Here is a 22,477-nt window from a genome sequence, read left to right as displayed (position 1 = left end):
GTGAAATCAGACAAGAAGCTATTTGCAATGATGGCTGAATGGTCTTCAATGAAAATATTTCCAGCTGCATTCTCCACATAGTCATGATGCCTATCATGTCATTTCCAAAACAGGCCTTGATGTGTTATTTTAACGAGTAAGACCAAAGTGATAATTCTATTTTAATAATAATATCCAGCCAGGCTTTTATTTTAAGAATTAATTAATCACCAAAGGGGCTGGAGTGATAGCATAGTGATAAGGCATCTGCCTTGCATGCAGCCAACCTGGGATGGACCTGGGTTCAATTCCCGGCATCTCCTATGGTCCTCTGACACAGAGCCAGGAGTAATCCCTAAGCACTGCCATATGTGACCCATAAAAGAAAAATCACCAAAAGCACTGACAAGAACAGAGTGTCAGAACATTGCAGTAGCCAAGTACTTGTGAAGCTGTTCATTATACTAGTTTAAATGCTCCTAAATAGGCAGAGCAATTTGCCATTTCATTTTAACCTAATTAAATTCCATGAAAGATGGCGCTCTTTCCCAAAGCTGCTAAAGAATTTGTTGATCTCTGATTCGATTTCAACAGTGGCTCACAAGAGAGCTGTTGGATGAAACTAGGGGCTGCAGGGAGTTACAGGGCAGACATCCGGCACATCTGGTTCCCACTTCTCACATGGCAGCAGTGAGAGGAATGAGAGTCTCGTCTGAGTGAGTGACACTGGGGGAGACACTGATGTTTAAACTGAGTAATAAAACATCAGTTTCCTAATTGGTCGCAGATGTTGGATGGTTTCTCCTTAGTGCTGTTCCTTTTCTAACTTCCTGTTCCCCAAATGACAGAGCCCAGAATCCATGCCAGGAAACCAGAAGAAGGAAAGGGTAACACAAACAACCTAGAGGACCTTTTCTCTGGGGCTACACTCAATAGTGGGCAGGATTTACTCCTGGCTCTGTGCTCAGGTAAGTGCTCAGGGAACCCTATGGGGTTCCAGAGATAGAATCTGGGTTAGCTATGTGCCAGGCAGGGCCTTATCCCCTATACTGTCTCTTTTGGCTCCAACCTATAGTACTTTCAGTATTTCCAAACAGGGTCAATAGTAACTTTCTCATTTCATAAATAAGAACAAGAGCTGAAAATGATATATATGTATATAAAATTCTATCACCTAGACTTTATAAGTCCACCTCCAAATTTCAATACTTAAAAATCTGTAGAGTTGGGGCTGGAGAGATAGCATGGAGGTAAGGCGGTTTGCCTTGCATTCAGAAGGACCTTGTTTCGAATCCCGGCATCCTATAAAGGTTCCCCGAGCCTGCAGGAGCCAATTTCTGAGTGTAGAGACCAGGAATAACCCCTGAGCGCTGCCAGGTGTGACCCAAAAAACAAAAAAAAATCTGTAGAGTTGGGGTACGTAAACTATTAGGAGGTGATATATAAATATGTCCAATGAATGAAAATGCTGAAAATGACATATCATAGCCCTGCATTGAGACAAAAAAAGACTGAGACACCAGCATCCCTCTACCTCCTTCCCTACCCACAATGTTTTCAATTGTGCCACCTCTTCTACCTCTTTGTAAGTGTCTTGCCTTTAAAGGTTCAGTATCTTAGGGCCAGAGCAGTGGCACAATGGTAGGGCATCTTGCCTTGCATGTGTCTGACCTTGACCTAGGCTGCAGTTCGATCCCCCAGCATCCCATATGGTCCCCCAAGCCAGAAGCATAGCCAGGAGTAATCCCTGAACATCACTGGGTGTAGCCTAAAAACCAAAAAAAAAAAAAAGAGGTTCAATACCTTGCTTTAAAAAAAAAAAAAAGGCATTATAGGGCCAGAGCGATAGCACATCAGTAAGGCATTTGCCTTGTGTGCGGCCAATCCAGGACGGTCCTCGGTTCGATCCCTGGCATCCCATATGGTCCCCCAAGCCAGGAGCAATTTCTGAGCACATAGCCAGGAGTAATCCCTGAGTATTACTGGGTGTGGCCCAAAAAACAAAACAAAATAAAATAATAAAATAAAAAGGCACCAATATCTATTAACACAGCCTTAAATAGAAACAGTAAATTTTGAGTTTTTGAACTTTATAAAAGTAATCAGGCAGTATGCATTATATATTTATCTAACCTCTTTCATATATATATGGTCATGGATATTTCTAGTTCTTTACCTCTTATTGACACAGGTTTCATTTGTGCAAATAACTACATTTTTTAATAATAATTTTTATTTTAACCAAAATGGATTACATATTTTTCACAGTAATATTTAAGATTAAATACACCACATTTTGTTTAACCATTCTATCTGGATTTCAGCATCAGTCAGAAATTTCTGGAATACCCTTATGAACCAAGTTCCATAATATTTTTTTTTTTTTTTTTTTTTTTTGGTTTTTGGGCCACATCCGGCATTGCTCAGGGGTTACTCCTGGCTGTCTGCTCAGAACTAGCTCCTGGCAGTCACGGGGGACCATATGGGACACCGGGATTCGAACCAACCACCTTTGGTCCTGGATCGGCTGCTTGCAAGGCAAACGCCGCTGTGCTATCTCTCCGGGCCCAAGTTCCATAATCTTAGTTGTGTTTATGGTGCTGGGGGAGTGGAACATGCAATGCAAATAAGTTACCACTGAGCAACATTCCTGGTCCATGTTCGATGATCATAAAGTGGAAGACCTATATTAAATATATTTTCCCTAAATTGCTGTCATTCCTTTTTGGGTAGTTCAGCCATAGTGTTCATAATCTATTCTGGGCATAGCTGTTCTTGTGGTGCTTGCGGGAATCATGTGGTACTGAGGACTGAACCTGGATCTCCCCCACGCATACAGCATGCACTTTAGCCCTTTGAACTATCTCCTCAGCCTGACTCCATTCTCTTGGCCTTGACTTAAAGCATTCAGAGATGAGTCTCATTCCTAAATACTTGGCAAAATTTACTCTGATCTGAGTATCTCGCCAGATCAACCAAACATACAGGATCGATATAATTGTTATTCACTATAACAAAGATACACTAAGATATTCTTTTTCTTCTCTTCTATCAAAAAGCAGCAGAGATGAAAACTACTAAGCAGCCAGTGATGGATGATTAGGTGAAAAATGGCCCTTTCATTTGTCTCTAAGTGAAGGAAATCCTGAAATGTGGCATCTCATGCACTTAAGCTTGATCCTATATGCCAAGTCAGAAAGAAGCCAGTCCACAAAAGGTCAATACATCATATAAAGAGTCTAGACTGGCTGAATCCACAGAGGCAGAAAATAGATTGGAGGCAGCAAGAAGCAGGAGGAAGTGGGGAAAATGGCAGTTATCTGTTCGTAAGATGGATGGAGAAGGAATGATGATGATGGACAACACTGTAAAATGCACTGACCATTTTTTAAAAAATGATTAATGCCCCAGAGGTAAGGTGCCTGCCTTACCTGCCTAGCCTAGGAACGGACCGCGGTTTCGATCCCCCGGCGTCCCATATGGTCCCCCAAGCCAGGAGCGACTTCTGAGCGCATAGCAGGGAGTAACCCCTGAGCGTTACCGGGTGTGGCCCAAAAACCAAAAAAAAAAAAAAAAAAAAAAAAAAAAAAAAAAAAATGATTAAAATGGGGCCCGGAGAGATAGCACAGCGTGTTTGCCTTGCAAGCAGCCGATCCAGGACCAAAGGTGGTTGGTTCGAATACCGGTGTCCCATATGGTCCCCCGTGCCTGCCAGGAGCTATTTCTGAGCAGACAGCCAGGAGTAACCCCTGAGCACTGCCGGGTGTGGCCCAAAAACCAAAAAAAAAAAAAATGATTAAAATGGGGGCTGGAGAGATAGCATGGAGGTAAGGCATTTGCCTTGCATGCAGAAGGACGGTGGTTCAAATACCGGCATTCCATATGGTTCCCTGTGCCTGCCAGGAGTGATTTCTGAGCGTAGAGCCAGGAGTAACCCCTGAGTACTGCTGGGGTGACCCAAAAACCAAAAAAAAAAAAAAAAGATTAAAATGATACATTTTCTAGGCTGAAATATAGAACAGGGGCAGTGCACATGGATGACTCTGGTTTGATTCCTAGCATATGGCCCCACAAGCCTTTCTTCAGGAGTAACCCCTGAGCACAGAATCAAGAGTAACCCTGTTGTGATGACAGGGACCCCCTTAGCTATGGAGCTTTTATTTTTTTGGAGGGGCAGGACCCACAACCAACTATGCTCAAGGCTCTGTGCTCAGGGATCATTCCTAGTAGGCTCAGTGAACATATGGTATGTTGGGGAGTAAACCCAGGTTGGTGTTGTACAAAAGAAGCACCTTACCCACTATATACAATCTCTCCAGTCCCTTGAAAAGGGTTTTTAAGGCTAAAATGTTAGTGTGAAATTCACGACACACACAGAAAGAGTACATTAAAATAGTGGTTTTGGTGCTGGAACGATAGCACAGTGGGTAGGGCATTTGCCTTCCATATGATAGATCCAGGTTCGATCCCTGATATCCCATATGGTTCCCCGAGCCTGCCAGGAGTAAATTCTGAGCGCATGGCCAGGAGTAATCCCTGGGTGTGGCCCCAAAACAAACAAAAAAGACCTAAAAAGCATGCTTTCCTACTCTGATAAACAATCTCTGGTGTTTATAAATTCATTTATCAGGAGACATCAAATTGTCTAGCTCAAGGACCAGAGGGCTTGTTTATGCTGAGACGATTTGAGGGTAGAGAGACCAGTCTGACTGGGGCGATTCACTTGATGACTTAAAAAAGGAAACATCATTATGCCATTATTTAACGAAAACATACAACTCCTTGACTTTTTTTTTTTTTTTTTTTTGGTTTTTGGTCCACACCGGTGACACTCAGGGTTACTCCTGGCCATGTGCTCAGAAATCGCTCCTGGCTTGGGGGACCATATGGGATGCTGAGAATAGAACCCAGGTCTGTCCTGGCTCAGCAAGTACAATGCCCTACTGCTGTGCTCACTCAGGCCCCAACTCCTTGACTTTTATCATAGATCATATCATAACTGAACATTATTGATTGCTTACCAAACTATTCAGCACTATGACAGGAACAAGAAAGGAAATAAAATAGTACTGAACATGGGTCTTGAGTTTATAGAGCTTATAATTTGAAGGGGTCTCCTTAAAGAAAAGATACCCATCATGAAATTCTTATTTTGGTAACTGCCTTAGTGAAAAATTTCATGTGTTAGTAGGATGAAGTCAGAATAAGACATACAGAACAGTAACCGAGATCATTGGGCTGTGAAGGGAAAATGAAAGGCTATGCTCACTGCAAATGAGTTGTTCAGGCTCTAAGATGGACTGTCTGTCTGTCTATCTGTATCTAATAAATATAGTTAGACACGATTTGGCAGACGAAAGAAGTTGTTGACTTAGGAATCCATAGAAATCATCAGGGTTTTCTTGACATATAGGGAGAGGTAGGAGGAAGAGTACATGGTTTATTGTGACCCACTGCTGGAAAAACTTGTTATCTACCTTATGCAAGATGGGTTTCTATAAAAAAAACAAAAAAAGGGACTCAACCTAACTAAAAAGATTAACAGCTGGGAACAGCAGAGATGGTTAACATCTATGTTCCCTGGAACAACCCAAGTGCCAAATCACAGATGTGCAGATAAGGAAATTATGGTTTACGTACACCATGGAATAGCACTCAACTAAAAGAAAAGAAGAGATGCTATTTTTTTTCTTTTTGGTTGTTGGGCAACATTCACCAGTGCTCAGTGACTCCTGGCTCTGCACTCAGAAATTACTCTTGGCATGCTCAGGGGACCATATGGAAGGCTGGAGATGGAACCTGGGTCAGCAGCATGAAAGGCAAATGCCCTCCCTGTTGTGCTATCACTCCAGTCCAAGAAGAGCTAGTTTTGGGGGAGGGGGAGTCTCTTATAAGTGGTTCTCAGAAGGGCTCTCCTGGTGATTCTGTGCTAGCCATTTTGGTATTTCAGTGTAAAGACACGAGGATACGGTGCTTCTCCAGCCCTGAGTTGCCAGGAATGACTGGGCTGGGCACTCAAGCAGTGAGCAGGGGGACAGAACAATAGTACAGCAAGCAGGTAAGACACTTGGCTTGCACAGAGACTGGAGTACAGGGAATCAGGCACATGCTTTGTACTTGGCCAGTCCCAGTTGGCTTGGTACCACATGGTCCCCTCCCTAGCACCACAAAGTATAGAAATGATTTTCCAGTGATACGTCTTTTTTTTTTTTTTTTTTTGATAGGTGAACAACATGGAGCTTTTTTCCACATATACTGCCATATAAGTACTGCGCACTAACAGATTGCGCTACTGGAGCTCCTGTTTTTATTTATTTATTTATTTATTTATTTATTTATTTATTTATTTATTTATATTTTTCCTGTCTTTTTTCACTTTATATATATTTTTTATTTAAACACCTTGATTACATACATGATTGTGTTTGGGTTTCAGTCATGTAAAGAACACCACCCATCACCAGTGCAACATTCCCATCACCAATGTCCCAAGTCTCCCTCTTCCCCACCCGACCCCTGCCTATACTCTAAACAGGCTCTCCATTTCCCTCCTACATTCTCATTATTAGGACAGTTCAAAATGTAGTTATTTCTCTAACTAAACTCATCACTCTTTGTGGTGAGCTTCCTGAGGTGAGCTGGACCAGTGATACTTCTTAGCTTAGTACTCAGGCTCCTCCCCATATCTCCTTCCATAATTTCTCTTAAGAATCTGGCAACTCAGGGGCTGAAGAGATGGCATGGAGGTAAGGCATTTGCCTTGCATGCAGAAGGACTGTGGTTCGAATCCCGGCATCCCATATGGTCCCCCGAGCTTGCCAGGACCAATTTCTGCGTGTAAGGCCAGAAGTAACCCCTGAGAGTTGCCAGGTGTGACCCAAAACAAACAAACAAACAAAAGAATCTGGCAATTAGGGGCTGGTGTGATAGCACAGCAGTAGGGTGTTTGCCTTGCATGCTAATGATCTGAGATGGACCTGGGTTCAATTCCCAGCATCCCATATAGTCCCCAAGCCTGCCATTTAGAAAAACCCGTTTTTCCCCAAATCCTTGTCCTTACTCAAATCCCAGGATGGAAGAAATGACCTTACCCAGGCCCATAAGCAGGAGGATTACGGATCCAAATGTGACCATCCTGGCTCTGAATCCCAATAGCACTTCAGAAAGAGTCTGTAATTTCTACCAAGAGCCTTAACAGATAATGAAGGCTCAGCCAAGTCTTCATCAGCCTTTTTCATCAGAAAAAGTGGGAATTCTATCCAGTAAGCAGAATGTGATAATAAGAGAGAGAAGTAACATGTCTAGGATACAGTGGCTACTAGGTAAGTAAGTAGGTCAATGTTCTTAGCAGCAGGTTCATTACTGTAAACCAGTAGTGAAGCATTTATTGGCGTGAGCTCTGAAATACATTTTCTTCTCTAGTACGTGTACGACTTTTAGGAAGGAGAACAGGTAAGCTAGACATATCTAATTCACTGAGTATGGTGGAGTGTGTGTGTGTGTGTGTGTGTGTGTGTGTGTGTGTGTGTGTGTGTGATCAAAATATGGTGGGGAAAAAATAAAAAAGAATCTCTTAATAGTAATTCACAGCTTAGTGCTCCTTTGGGTTTTCAAAGCCAATCAGTGAAAGAGTTCATTAGTTGAGTTGAGTTCTGGTCTTTTAATTTTAATGGCCACACGTCAGGGGCTACACTCTGTATAATTTCAGCAGCACCTTGGCTGGAGTAAAGGATAGTCAACTTGGGCTTTGCTAGCCTATTTCTAGAATTTCTGATAGCCCACGATGATCAGAATGTGGTTCAAAATCAAAGATTTGTGAGAAAACGAAAGGAGAGCCTCTATGGATTACTGTACAGCCTTATTTTATCCTTTTAATTTTGTGGTGGCAGAAATCAAACCTAGGACATCACAAACACCAGGCAAATGCTTTCCCTTGCTTTCCTTACTTGTTGGCAACATTCCTGGTCCAGACATTCTTTACTTTGTTTCTGGTTTATTTTGGGCTACATCCAGTAGTGCTCACGGGTCTGCACTTAGGAATCACTCCTGGGCAGGCTTGGGAGACTATCTGGGGTGCCTTGGAGCAAACCTGGGTTGGCCACATGCAAGGTATGCAAGCTACTTGCTGTACTATTGCTTCAATCCATGCGCACAGATATTTTAATTTTAACTGAGTGGAATTTACTAGTGGTCAGGAGCAGTGTTAAGCAATGAAATAGGCAGAGGCTGTTGGTAAAACATGCAGTTAAGCATATGCCTTTATTTCTTTATCTACCTGTCCAAATCTGACACTGTCGGGCCAAGCACAGCATGTATTTCCTCCAATGATTCTTACCCATTTTCTTCAGTGGGCTCTAATCTTTGTCAGTTGTGCTCCCAAAAGACCTCATCTTAATTAGAATACTTAATATATTCAGCATTTCATCAAGGTAGCTGATAAACATTTATCTATGAGACACTACTGAGAATATAAATAGATAAGACCCAATTTCTGGTTTTTTGGAAAGGGAAATCCATGTGGTTTTGGGGACTGAATTCAGGGCTCCTGCATGAAAAGCCTGCATTCAGCCCACTGAACCAAGTCCCAAGACATTGTTCTTTTTTTTATTTTTGTTGTTTTTGGGGTTTTTTTTTGGTGGCAGCAGTGGGATTTGAAGACATTGTTCTTGTATTTATTTTTTTGTTTTTGTTTTTTTGGGTTGCAATTAGTTGTGCTTGGCGAGGTTTGGGGGACCATGCACAATGCCAGTGATCCAATTCAGTTCAGCTATAGGTAAGGCAAGTACCTTATTCACTGTATTATCTCTGTGGCCTAAGACATTTAAGAAGTTCAAAGTATGGGGCCCGGAGAGATAGCACAGCAGTGTTTGCCTTGCAAGCAGCTGATCCAGGACCAAAGGTGGTTGGTTCGAATCCCGGTGTCCCATATGGTCCCCCGCGCCTGCCAGGAGCTATTTCTGAGCAGACAGCCAGGAGTAACCCCTGAGCACCGCCGGGTGTGGCCCAAAAACAAAAAAAAACAAAACAAAACAAAAAAGAAGTTCAAAGTATGGAGCTGGAGAGATAGCACAGCAGTAGGGCATTTGCCTTGCACACAGCTGGTCAAGGACAAATGGTGTTTCGAATCCTGTCATCCCATATGGTCCCCTGTGCCTGTCAGGAGCAATTTCTGAGTACAGAGCCAGGAGTAACCCCTGAACTATGCCGGGTGTGACCCCAAAACCAAAATAAAATAAAGAAGTTCAAAGTTGAGTGAGTTGCCTTGTATTATAATTATTTGTTTAACATGTTACTCTCAACATGTTAAGTTTTTGAAGGCAAATATTTGCTTTGCTCATTCCCAACATTAAGAAGAGTGTGTGGGGGCCGGCGTGTGGTGCTAGAGGTAAGGTGTCTGCCTTGCAAGCGCTAGCCAAGGAAGGACCGCGGTTCGATCCCCCGGCATCCCATATGGTCCCCCCAAGCCAGGGGCAATTTCTGAGCGCTTAGCCAGGAGTAACCCCCGAGCATCAAATGGGTGTGGCCCAAAAAACCAGAAAAAAAAAAAAGAGTGTGTGGTTGGGCCAGAGAGTTAGCACAGCAGAAAGGCCTTTGCCTTGCATACAGAAGGACGGTGGTACTAATCCCAGCTTCCCATATGGTTCCCGAGCCTGACAGGGGTGATTTCTCAGCGTAAAGCCAGGGGTAGCCCCTGAGTGCTGCCATTTTTTTTTTTTTTTTGCCAAAAACCAAAAAAAAAAAAAAAAAAAAAAAACCCAAAAAATCCCCCCAAAAAACTGTGTGGTACACAGTGGGGTGCTTAATAAGTATAAAATATAGGTCAGAGGGCCCGGAGAGATAGCACAGCGGCGTTTGCCTGCAAACAGCTGATCCAGGACCAAAGGTGGTTGGTTCAAATCCCGGTGTCCCATATGGTCCCCCGTGCCTGCCAGGAGCTATTTCTGAGCAGACAGCCAGGAGTAACCCCTGAGCACTGCCGGGTGTGACCCAAAAACCAAAAAAAAAAAAAATATAGGCCAGAGCGGCAGCGATAGGGTGTTTGCCTTGCATGCGGTCAACTCTGGCCATCCAGAATTTGATTCCTGGGTTTGATTCCCGGCATCCCATATGGTCTCCTGAGCCTGCCAGGAACGATTTCTGAACGCAGAGCCAGGAGTAACCCCTGAGCACTGCTGGGTGTGACCCACCCCAACAAAAGTACACAATATGGATGTAAAATGGACAAGTTCTTTGCATATACATTTTTCTTCCTATACAATTGCAATTGATGAGGCTAGGTGATGTCTTCTGCTCATTTTTCTCATTGTATTTGGCTTAGTGTCTTTTATAAAGACTACTGGTAAGCTGACCTGTCTTAGGTGTATTTACTAAATTATTAAAGTTAGTAGATTTTCTTTCTCTTTAGCATAAAGGACTATCATTCTGAACTACATTTAGGAAGTCTCAGAAAACTCTTTTAATGAGGTAAGGCCTATCATTGGGTGAGTGAATAGTAAGGAATTTTAGAGCTGAGTCAGACTAGGACAAAAATAATTCACAAGAGAAAAAAGATGGATAGGAATGGAGAAAATACAGTAGAGGATAGGGTTAAATGTTTAACAAAAAACCAACTCAACATATTTTTCTCATTAAAAAGAAACTGTCATAAGAAAAATGACAGACATAACAGGAAAAGAATACTTTTCTCAGGCACGGCAGGGACCTGAACGTTTCACGCTATTACTCAGGGATGCAATAGCAAGAGACAAGAGCTGGGCAGCTCAGAAGCCTAACTGTGTATTAGAATCACTGAAGGAGGGGCCAGAGTGGTGGCGCAAATGGTAGGGCATTTGCCTTGCATGCACTGATCTAGGACTAACTGTGGTTTGATCCCCGGTGTCCCATATGGTTCCCCAAGCCAGGAGCGATTTTCTGAGCGCATAGCCAGGAGTAGCCCTGAGCATCACCGTCACCGGGTGTGGCCCAAAACACACACACACACACACACACACACACACACACACACACACACACACACACAAATCATGGAAGGAGCCTTTATTTTTGGTTTTGGGGTCATACCCAGCTGCGCTCAGGAGTTACTCCTAGCAGGCTCAGGGAACCATATGGGATCGGGGGTCGTCCTGTGTTGGCTGCATGCAAGGCAAAAGCCCACAACTGCTGTGCTACTGCTCCAGTCCCTGAAGGAGCCTTTTAATGCTAATGCAAGGACCCACTTACTGATATTATTGTTCTGAAGAGAATTCCAACAACCACATTCTTTGCTGTTTTTGTTTTTGGGCCGAACTTGGCAATACTGGGGGCCTCTCCCAGCTCACTGCTCAGGGGTCATTCATGGCAGTGCTCAGGAAACCATGTTGTGCTGAGAAATGGAGCCATGAGAAATGAAGGTATTCCTTCATGAGTACCTGCTGTGTTACTCCTTCCAGTACAAACCAATATATTGTTTCCCTGCACATTTCTCGTAGCCATAACCACATCTAACAGCTGCTACCTCGTCAGATCATAGGCTCATTTCTACGGATCCTGGGGTTCCTGGAGTGTGAGGCCACAGATGCAACCTCATGACACCTCCAAATTCCTCAATACTGATATCCCAGCAGGAGCACAACAAATTAGATAGGAAAGTAGCAAAAAAGCCAATGTTTCGGGGCCAGAGTGGTGGCGCAAGTGGTAAGGCATCTGCCTTGCATGCACTAGCCTAGGATGAACCGTGGTTCGATCCCCCAGCATCCCATGATTCCCCAAGCCAGGAACAATTTCTGAGCACACAGCCAGGAGTAACCCTGAGCATCAAGGGATGTGATCCAATCCCTCCCCATAAAAAGCCAACGTTTCTCAACAAACAGCACTGAATGCTCAACAAGTATCAAAAACACTTAGTAAATCTTCAGACAATGACTCAAGGACCTCACTGCAACAACTTCCACAAATTTTCTTTTACTGAAGAATTTTTTTCTTATTATTTTTAATAATTCCATTAGCAATCTGGTTGTAACAAGTAATATAAAATACATTATTTAGTGCCTGCCAAGGGGGTAGGTGTGGGAAACTGAGGACAATGGTGGAGGGAATGAATGTTACATTGGTGGTGGGATTGGTGTTAGGACACTGAATGCCAGAAACTACTGTATTATGAATAACTCTGTAAACCACATTGTTTAAATTAAAAAATAAAATCCCAACTGGTCCTACTGCAGGACCAATGTTGAGAAAATCTGCTTTAGAGAAAAAAGATTGTGATAACTAGAAATAGCTCTAGGAAAGGAAACCTTGAACTATCGATCAGACTTTGGGTGGGTTGTTGATTCTTTTTCTGTCTCTGTATGCTCAGAGGTAAAATGAGACCTCAATATGCTGTCAGAAATGGGGAGAAAAAAAAAGAAAAGGAAAGAAAAATGACCGTGAAAGCAGCATGATTCTTAAGTAATATGCAAATATTTATTTAATACTGTAATTGGAAAGGACTGTCCATTTTTCAAGCCTGGTTTGCTAGTCTGTACAAAACCCATCACACAAAAATAATAAACTCTTAAAATCATGAGCCAGATTAAAACTCCCATTTTTATGTTAACAAATCCAAAAAGTAGTAAAAGCAGCCATTAATTGGCAAGCAGCGTAATTCCAGTTCAAAGAGAGGTCCAGAGATGGATTAGCTAGACCAGCGCCTGTAGAGGGAAGGTCCTTTATTAACTCTCGATGGAGCTAATTGCAATGCTCACAAACTACTTCATCAACAAGAGAGCAATCCATCTCCATCTCCCTGCAGCAGCAGGCTAAAAATTCTAAGCAGTAAGGATCTGAGCACCCTAGTTTTTCATCATCAAAATTTGTCTTTCTTTGCACTTTAGAGCTATTTTCCTCCCATGATGTTCAGGCCCTAAATGAATTCCTGTCAAAGCTAAAACTATTTAACTCTGCTCCTTCAAGAAAGATGTCTCCAGTACCCAGTTTACTGCTTCAAAATTCAAAGGATTGGTGGTTAGACATAACTCCTACATCTGTACTCATGGGTCACTCCTGGCAGTGCTGAGGGCACCATGTGATACTAAGGATCAAACTTGGGTCTCCCGCATGCAAAGAGCATACACTCCAGCCAACTGAGCTGTCTCTCTAATCCAAGGTTGTCTCTGAACATCGACACAGCTAAGCCATTTCCCTGCACGAAGTCTTTCAAATCAGCCCTCAGTGTTGTGAACAGAACCCAAACTGAGGAGCTCTCCATATTCTGACCCTCGCTAACTTCATTTTAAGCCATTCCTCTCCTTGCCTGCACCCACCAACCACACTAGCTTCCTTTCACATATTCACTCATGCCAGACTTCTCTTCTGCCTATTCTGTCTGGACTGAATATTGAATTCCTTAAAACAAACAGGGGCTGTGTGATAGCACAGTAGGGAGGGTAATTGCCTTACACATGGCCAACCCAGGTTTGATCTCCAGCATCCTGTATGGTCCCCTGAGCCTTCCAGAAGTAATTTCTTCTTTTTTTTTTTTTTTCCTGGTCACACCTGGCAGCGCTCAGGGGTTACTCCTGGCTCTATGCTCGGAAATCACTCCTGGCAGGCTCAGGGGACTATATGGGACGCCGGGATTCGAACCACCGTCTTTCTGCATGCAAGGCAAACACCCTACCGCCATGCTATCTCTCCGGCCCCTCCAGAAGTAATTTCTGAGTGCAGAACCAGGAGTAACCCTTAAGTATCACTGGGTGTAGCCCAAAAACAAATAAACAAAAAATTAAAACTAACAATGAAACACATTTACAAGGAGTCCCTAATGCCCAGTTGTGACTATAAGGAGACGGTAAACCCCTGAGCTTTGGTTAAACCAAGTCCTTTTGGTTAAACAAGGCAGTCGTTCCAAAAAATTTTTTCTTTTTTTGGTTTTTGGGCCACACCTGGCGGTGCTCAGGGGTTACTCCTGGCTGTCTGCTCAGAAATAGCTCCTGGCAGGCACGGGGGACCATATGGGACACTGGGATTCGAACCAACCACCTTTGGTCCTGGATTGGCTGCTTGCAAGGCAAACGCCACTGTGCTATCTCTCCGGGCCCAATGTTCCAAAAATTTTTAACATCTTTATAATAAGACACTTCCAAAAATTTTTAACATCTTTATAATAAGACACTTCCAAAAATTTTTAACATCTTTATAATAAGACACTTAGCTAGCAAGCTTTCTCTGTCTCTTTTTGCATGCAAAGACCAAAGGAAGGCCCAGTGAAGATAGAGCAAGAAGGTCGCCATTTAAAAGACCAGGCAAAAAAACTGCATCAAAACCCAAACTTGCCACCCTCTTGAGTGGGATTTGTAGCCACCAACTGTAAAAGAAACTATAATATCTATTATGTAAACCACCAATCTTTGGCACATGAACAGAATAAAATACTCCTTATAAGGTTTTATTTAATTTTTCCTTCCTCCCTTCCTCCCTCCCTCCCTCCCTCCCTCCCTCCCTCCCTCCCTCCCTCCCTCCCTCCTTCCTTCCTTCCTCCTCCTCCCTCTCCCTCCCTCCCCCTCTCTCTTTCTCTCTTTCTTTCTCTTCTCTCTCTCTCTCTCTCTTTCTTTCTCTCTCTCTCTCTCTTTCTTTCTTTCTTTCTTTCTCTTTCTTTCTTTCTCTTTCTTCTCTTCTTTCTTTCTTTCTTTCCTTTCTTCTCTTTTTCTCTTTCTTTTCTTCTCTTCTTTCTTTTCTTCTTTCTTTTCTTTCTTCTCTTTCATTCCTCTTTTCTTTCTCTTTCTTTCTCTTCTTTCTTTTCTTTTTTTTCTTTCTCTTTCTTTCTTTTCTTTCTTTCTTTCTTTCTTTCTTTCTTTCTTTCTTTCTTTTCTTTCTTTCTTTCTTTCTTTCTTTCTTTCTTTTCTTTCTTTCTTTCTTTCTTTCTCTTCTTTCCTTCCTCCTTCCTTCCTCCCTCCCTCCCTCCCCTCTCTCACTCTTTCTTCTTTCTCTTTCTTTCTTTCTTTTTCTTCTTTCTTTCCTTTCTTTCTTTCTTTCTTTCTTCTTTCTCTTTCTTCTTTCTTTTTTCTTTCTTTCTTTCTTTCTCTTTTTCTTTTTCTTCTTTTCTTTCTTCTTCTTTTTCTTTTCTCTTTCTTTCTTTCCTTCTTCCTTCCTTCCTCCTCCCTCCCTCCCCCCTTCCCTCCCTCCCTTTCTTCTCTCTTCTCTCTTTCTTTCTCTCTTTCTTTCTTTCTTTCTTTCTTTCTTTCTCTTTCTTCTTCTTTCTTTCTTTTTCTCTTTCTTCTTTCTTTCTTTCTTTTTCTTTCTTTCTTTTTCTTTCTTCTTTCTTTCTTTTCTTTTTCTTTCTTTCTTTCTTTCTTTCTTCTTTCTTTCTTTCTTTCTTTCTTTCTTTTTCTTTCTCTTTTTGGTTTTGGGCCACACCTAGCGGTGCTCAGGGGTTACTCCTGGCTATCTGCTCAGAAATAGCTCCTGGCAGGCACAGGGGACCATATGGGATGCCGGGATTCGAACCAACCACTTTAGGTCCTGTATCAAGCGCCGCTGTGCTCTCTCTCGGCCCTATAATTTTTAATTCTTTAGATTTGGGGCCACACTGGTGGTGCTCAGGGGTTACTTCTGGTTCTATGCTCAGAAATCGCTCCTGGCTCAGGGAACCCATATGGGATGCTGGGGATCAAACTCGGATCCATCCTGGGTCAAGCTGCATAAAGGCAAATGCCCTACTGCTGTGCTACAACTCCAGCCCCTTATTTTTCTTTTTTAACATCCTGTTTCTGTCTCAAACTGTCTCTCTCTTCCTCCTTTTCTTCCTTACTTCCTTAGTTTTTAAGCTGTCCTCTGACCAGATGTACCCCTCTAACTCTAAAGTCTGCGAATGGGGGAGAATAAGGTAAGTAGTGGCAGTTGTGGGTTGATATGTGTGCTGACAATATGAACCTTAACACAGTGGCACATCATAGTGCCCGAAAGAAAGATTATGAATAACTTTGTAAATCCTGATTCCTTTTTTTTTTCTGGTTTGTGGGCCACATCGAACAGCACTCAGGGGGTTACTCTTGGCTCTGCACTCAGATCACCCTTGGCAGGCTCTGGGGACCATATGGGATGCTACCAACCATCTGCATGCAAGGCAAATGCCCTACTGCTGTGTTATCTCTTTGGCTCCTAAATTCAAAATTATTAAAAAACACTCCAACAGGGGCCGGAGAGATATCATGGAGGCACCGCATTTGCCTTGCATGCAGAAAGACGGTGGTTCGAATCCCGACATTCCGTATGGTCCCCTGAGTGCTGCTGGGTGTGATCCAAAAACCAAACCAAAACCCAAAACCAAAAACCAAACCAAAACAACAACAAAAAAAAACACTCTAAAAATGGGGCTGGAACAATAGCATATTGGTAGGGCATGTGCCTTGCATGTGGTCAAACCAGGCCAGACCACAGTTCGATCCCCAGCATCCCAGATGGTCCTCTGAGTCTGCCAGGGGCAATTTCTGAGTGCAGAGCTAGAAGTAATCCCTGAGCACTGCCAGGTGTGCCCCCCCGCCCCCAGTAACCCAACAATAAGAAACAAAGTGAAAAGTGAAACAACAATCTAGTCACCTTCATTACTGTCTTACCCAAATCAATGAATACCAATTATTTGTACTGACTGGGCTCCATGCCATGTGACACTAGGGAGAGACCCCCATATCCTGAGCCTTCTTCATCCTCGATTCTCAGTTCATGTCACTAACTGCTCTCCTGAGATTTCATCTCTTCTTTTTTTTTGGGGGGGGGGTTTACACCCGGCAGTGCTCAGGGGTCACTCCTGGCTCTTTGCTCAGAAATCGTTCCTGGCAGGCTCGGGGGACTATATGGGATGCCGGGATTCCAACCACCGTCCTTCTGCATGAAAGGCAAATGCCTTATGTCCATGCTCTCTCTTCGTCCCCCATCCTCCCTTCTTGAATCCATTTACATGTGAGATTTTCACAGGATTTAGCCCTGAACCCAGAGCTCTTTTAGCTCTCCTAATCTGAACTTCCATGGTGCGTTGGTGAGGACCACCCTTCTCAGTCCTCTCAAGGAAGACCTCTGACTAGATTGTTCACACACCTGTAAACACAAGATGGGAGCTACTAAATTTTATGCATGAATTCAGCCCCTTTTTTATAGGTTTTTCTTTCTGAGCCACCCCTGGCAGTGCTCCAGAGTCACTCCTTGAGGGTTCTGGGAAAGACCATCTGGGGTATTGGGGACTGAACCAAGCTCACTGATAAAGTAGCTGCATACAAGGCAAATGTGTCTCTGTAATCTCTGCCCAAGTCACTGCCTTTACAATTCTCTCAATTCTAGTTTATCTGGTCTTTGGCCTCTTTCTCTGCTCTTTTTAATGCTCATGTTTAATGTTAGGCATCAGAGATACAATAGTCATGATCCTTAGAGCATCATGCTTGGATTTTATCTTTATTTTTAATAATTACTTTATTTAAGCACTGTGGTTACACAATTGTTTATGGGTGAATTTCTGACTGAAATAGTGTCCAACACCCTTCACCAGTGCACATTTCCCACCATGAATGTTTCCAGTTTCCCCTCCTGTCTTCGGAGGTAGAACATTTTTACTCTCTTCTTCCTTCCTTCCTTCCTTCCTCTTCCTTCCTTCTTCCTTCCATCATTCCTTCCTTCCTTCCTTCCTTCCTACCTTCCTTCCCTCCCTCCTCCCTCCCTCCTCCCCTCCCTCCCTCCCCTCCCTCCCTCCCTCCCTCCCTCCTCCCTCCCACCCTCCCTCCCTCCCTTCCCTTCCTTCCTTCCTTCCTTCCTTCCTTCCTTCCTTCCTTCCTTCACTTCCTTCCTTCCTTCCTTCACTCCCTCCCTCCCTCCCTTTTTCTTTCTCTCTCCCTCTCCCCCTCTCTCTTCCTCTCTCTCTTTCTTTTTTCTCTCTCTCTATCCCCTCTCCTCCCCCCCTCCCTCCCTCTCTCTCTCTCTCTCTCCTCTCTCTGACACTGTGGTTTGCCCTATTACTGATATGCACTATGCATATAACTTTTATCTCCTCCTAGCACTACTTCTTGTCCAGAGTGATCAGTTCCAACTATGTCACCTAGTGGACCCTTTTCATCATGTTTCTCTTATGTACCTTTTATAATGATTGTTTTCATAGCTCCCATTTGCCCCACTCCCTGGTCCCCAGGCCCAGGTACCTTTCCATCCTTGAAGTGTTTCTTGAGTTGCTTTTGCATGGCCACTAGTTTCTTGGACTGCACCCCACTGTAGGCCAGCAGCATGCCCCCGAATTGTCTCTCTGTGATTCTCCCATCCACAGGGTCATGGCGTTCAAACTGGAAGAAAAAAAGAGGGTTCCTGCAGTCAAAGGCAGAGTGACTGGCCCAGGTAGATGAGAACAGTTGATGGCTAGAAATTTTCTTTCTTCATTTTTTTTTTTTTTTTTGGGTGATGGTGGTGGTTGGGAGACAAACCCAAGCTATTCTTGGAGCTTACTCCAGGCTCTGCCCTTGGATCACTCCTTGTGGGGTTTAGGGGACCAGATGGGGTACTGGGGAAGTGAAATGGAGTCAGCATGGTATAAGGACAAGTGCCTTGGGGTTGGCGTGGTGGGGGCTAGAGGTAAGGTGTCTGCCTGCCAGCGCTAGCCTAGGACGGACCAAGGTTCGATCCCCCGGCGCCCCATATGGTCCCCCAAGCCAGGAGTGACTTCTGAGCACATAGACAGGAGTAATCCCTGAGCGTCACCGGGTATGGCCCAAAAACCATAAAAAAAAAAAAAAAAAAAAGACCAAAGGTGCCTTAACCTTTGTACTTCCCCTGGTGTCCAGCAATGTATTTCTGAGTTACAATTCTCAGCAATATTAAAAAAAAAACTCATGGGCCCGGAGAGATAGCACAGCGGCGTTTGCCTTGCAAGCAGCCAATCCAGGACCAAAGGTGGTTGGTTCGAATCCCGGGTGTCCCATATGGTCCCCCCATGCCTGCCAGGAGCTATTTCTGAGCAGACAGCCAGGAGTAACTCCTGAGCACCGCTGGGGTGTGGCCCAAAAAAAAATAAAAATAAAAAATTCATCAGAAGACAAGATCTAGGTTCCCTATTTCATCTCTGCCATTCATTATTTATGACTTCAGGAAAATCGCCCAAGTACTCTGGGCCTCAATTTCTTCATGGATATAGAGAGCTGCTATTTTTTTTTTTCCCAAACAGGAACTAAATGGCAGGATATCAAAAGAGCTTAGGGGGGATATAATAAGATGCTCGAATAAGAAATGCCCTGGTTACCACAAAGCTACGGAAAAGTCCATTAGTAAGTATATTTTAAGATGCAAATGGAAAGGTTAAGTACAAAGGACCTCTAGCCAATGAAAATTCTATCAGAAATCTAAGATTTTCTTTGAAAAATGGAGACAGAAAGTTATTTCAGTCACAGCTGCAATGTTAATGATACATCTAGATGCATAAATAATAAAAGTGCCTAAAACGAACCCAGAAACCAATTAGAAAACAAAATCATTTGGAGATGGTGAAATTTATCCCTGTTTTTTTTTTTTTTTTTTTTTTTTTTTTTAAATTAAAGTTATCAGGGGCCTTTCCTATTTTCTACATGACAGGGCTTCACCTGTCTTTCCAGAAAGAAGAGATCTAGGACTTAAGATATTGCTATAGTCATGTCAACATTGACTGGTGGTTGACACCGTCACTGGTTGTCTGACATGCTGTATCATCCCTGTAGAGCTCAGGAGAAAAGATTCCATTTCTAGCTTTAGAGACTTCATCTAGGAGAGAACTAAGAATCACATACAAGATACAAAAGAAGGAAGTAATGTGGTCAGGAGGAAAATTTTATTTTTCTCATTTCTTCAGCCTGGCAAGACACATATTGACCTGTTTCCTCAGCCTTGAGACCCTGTCAAGAAAGAGGCATAAGAATGATGTTGTAAAGACAGTCATCATTGACTGCGAGTACATCACTGGGTCCTGCATATTTAATGGTTATTTCGCTGGCCCAGCATTTACTCTTTTAAAATAGACCCTTGTACAGAGGAGAAAACTGAGGCAAAAAACAATGACTGGTGGTCTACAACCTGGATCCAAACTCAGTTGTCTCCAGTCAATGATTTTTTAGCTCTGTATTTCCAACACAGTGTTTTCAACACATATTTCAACGCAGTTGTAGTAGATATTCGTCTGAAAGGACAGTCTCCTGGTAGCTCAAATAGGCATGGGGCTTACTCATATTTAAGTGAAAGGCAAAACTAATTCCAAAGAAATCAGCATCATCCATATAAAGTCAAGGCCTCTTCTTTAACTCAACGGCTCCATATTCACGGTTATCATAGCATCTCTTCTGCAGAGCTGATTAATTTCTGACAATGCCAGAAGTTTGGGGGATTCAATTTGTTTGATTTATAGTTCAATTTACTCTACTCAACTGAATGGAGGGTTGATAAATGTTTTGAAAATGGGAATACTTTCTGAAGTGTTTATATCCAAAGTGTAAAGGTCTGTACCTTTGTGGGTTCTTTCAAAGGTGAAAAAAAAAATACTGATATCCCTGCTCTTCTGTCTAGGTTTTACTAATTTAGAAAATGCTTGTTTTACTTTTATCTTGAAGATTCCACATTGGGAAGAAACCCCCTAGATTTGAATCAGATGAACTTTATCCTCTAAGATAGAACAAGGTTGAAATTTTCTTGTTCATAATAGGGGCAGAGAAGCAGCTGCTCTGGGACTATGAATGATCTCCTTTCTCTGTTCTCCTCAAAGAAGGGAAAAGTCACCCCCGACTTGCTATATATACTTAAAGACAGTGAAACAATTTCTAGTGACACTCTCCAAGTAACAATTCCAAGAGTCAAATGAGCATTTTTACTAATATTTTTGGAAAATGAAGACTTTAATTTGGCAGTCTATTCTATTATTGTATGCTCTTATTATTTTTTTTTAAGGTGGCTGGACTCACAAAGGATTTTAAAAATGCCCAAATTCAGGGGCCGGAGTGGTGGCGCAAGGGGTAAGGCATCTGCCTTGCGCGCTAGCGTAGGATAAACTGCGGATCAATCTCCTGGTATCCGATATGGTCCTCCAAGCCAGGAGCGATTTATGAGTGCATAGCCAGGAGTAACCCCTGAGCATCATTGGTGTGGCCAAAACAAACAAACAAAGACAAAATTCATCTCTATATAGTATGACCCATCTCAAAGTTAACTATTTTGATTCTGTTTTTGGACCATATTTATACTATTCGTTTAGGGGTGTTCTGTGACAAAAAAGGCCTTAATCCTAGGTCTTCTACATGGAGAGCTGCCATTCTTTACCTAAAACAAAGCAAATATATGAATATGCTGCTATTCAGTCAACATGTAGTAACTACCACACTAATGCTTGGGAACTTGGAGGAGAGTTTCTCAGGGGCTTGGGTCAAAGCAAAGTTCTAATGTGTCATTTCCAGGTATCATGTGTCTCAAGAGATGATGTATCTTAAGCTGTGCCATTCCTGTGGATACTTTCTGGGCAAACTGGGTGTGTGTAATCCTTGGGGTCACAAAAGGGTCTTTTGAGGGGGGAAATACATGGGCCATTGCTAAAGAGTCACTATGCAGAAAGCTTTTAAGTGTGTATTTGCATCCCATTCAATTAATGGCTGGCCTTAATTATACGTAGCAAGACCTAGATAAAACCTTTTAGGTTTCCACTTCAGTGAAGATATTCCACGGAATGTCCACACTGGGTCACCCCAGCCAAAATCTGCACTTATTTTCTGAGTCTTGGAGGAGAGGAGCACAGTAGGGCAGATTTCTCTTCCGCTAGCTACTGCCACTTTCTCAGATCAACACAAGCTGTCAGCTCCCTGCTGTCCCCCAGGGGGCTACGGGCTGGCCAAGAGGGACTGGGGAAGAGGTGCCAATGAACTGTGGGTTAGGCTTCCCTGGCTGCTGTCCCCATCACATCTTTCTTTCCTACCTGGGGCCCTGCTGTGAAGGAACTGCTCCTTGGGAGGACAGATGGTCGATATATATCAAGATGAAATGATTTTAGACAGACAGGAAGCCAAGGAGGGAAGAAAAACGTGGTGTGGACAACAGTCGGGATATTAGGAACAAAAGCCAAGTGAGATCAGAAAAAGAGGGGGGAAAATCAGTATTGGCCAGAAACAGTGTTTTCTTTTGTTTCACTCAGCAGTGTTCAGGGTTGACCGACTCCTTGCTCTGTACTTAGGAGTCACTCCTGCTGGGTCCGAGGGACTATTAGTAGTATCAAGGATTGAATCCAGGTTGGTCACATGCAAAAGAAAGTATGCTCCCCACTCACTGCCCTTTGCCCCTGGCAAGGGTCTTGCTTTATTAAAAATCTTTGAGGATAGGGCCAGAGTGATAGCACAGTGGGAGGGTGTTCGCTTTGCATGCAGCCAACCTGATTTTGATCCCTGGTATCCCATATGGTTCCCCAAGCCTGGCAGGAATAATTTCTTAGTGCAGAGCCAGGAGTAACCCCTAAGAACTGCTGAGTGTGGCCCCCAAACCAAACGAAAACCAAAACCAAAAAAACCCGTTG

The 22,477-nt window shown here is 43.2% G+C and overlaps 1 protein-coding gene across 1 annotated transcript in view; it reads right to left on the bottom strand.

Annotated features, from left to right (window-relative positions):
- Positions 1–22,477, bottom strand: part of MICU1 (mitochondrial calcium uptake 1) — a 129,740-nt gene that overhangs the window by 20,595 nt on the left and 86,668 nt on the right. The window contains exon 9 of the mRNA XM_049789267.1: positions 18,117–18,254. Within this exon, the coding sequence (XP_049645224.1) occupies positions 18,117–18,254 (138 nt within the window). The remainder of the gene's footprint in view (positions 1–18,116; positions 18,255–22,477) is intronic.

Source organism: Suncus etruscus, chromosome 15 (assembly GCF_024139225.1).
Source record: "Suncus etruscus isolate mSunEtr1 chromosome 15, mSunEtr1.pri.cur, whole genome shotgun sequence".
Taxonomy (NCBI): domain Eukaryota; kingdom Metazoa; phylum Chordata; class Mammalia; order Eulipotyphla; family Soricidae; genus Suncus; species Suncus etruscus.
Note: the sequence above shows the minus strand (reverse complement) of the source record. Positions and strands in the feature narration are given on the sequence as shown.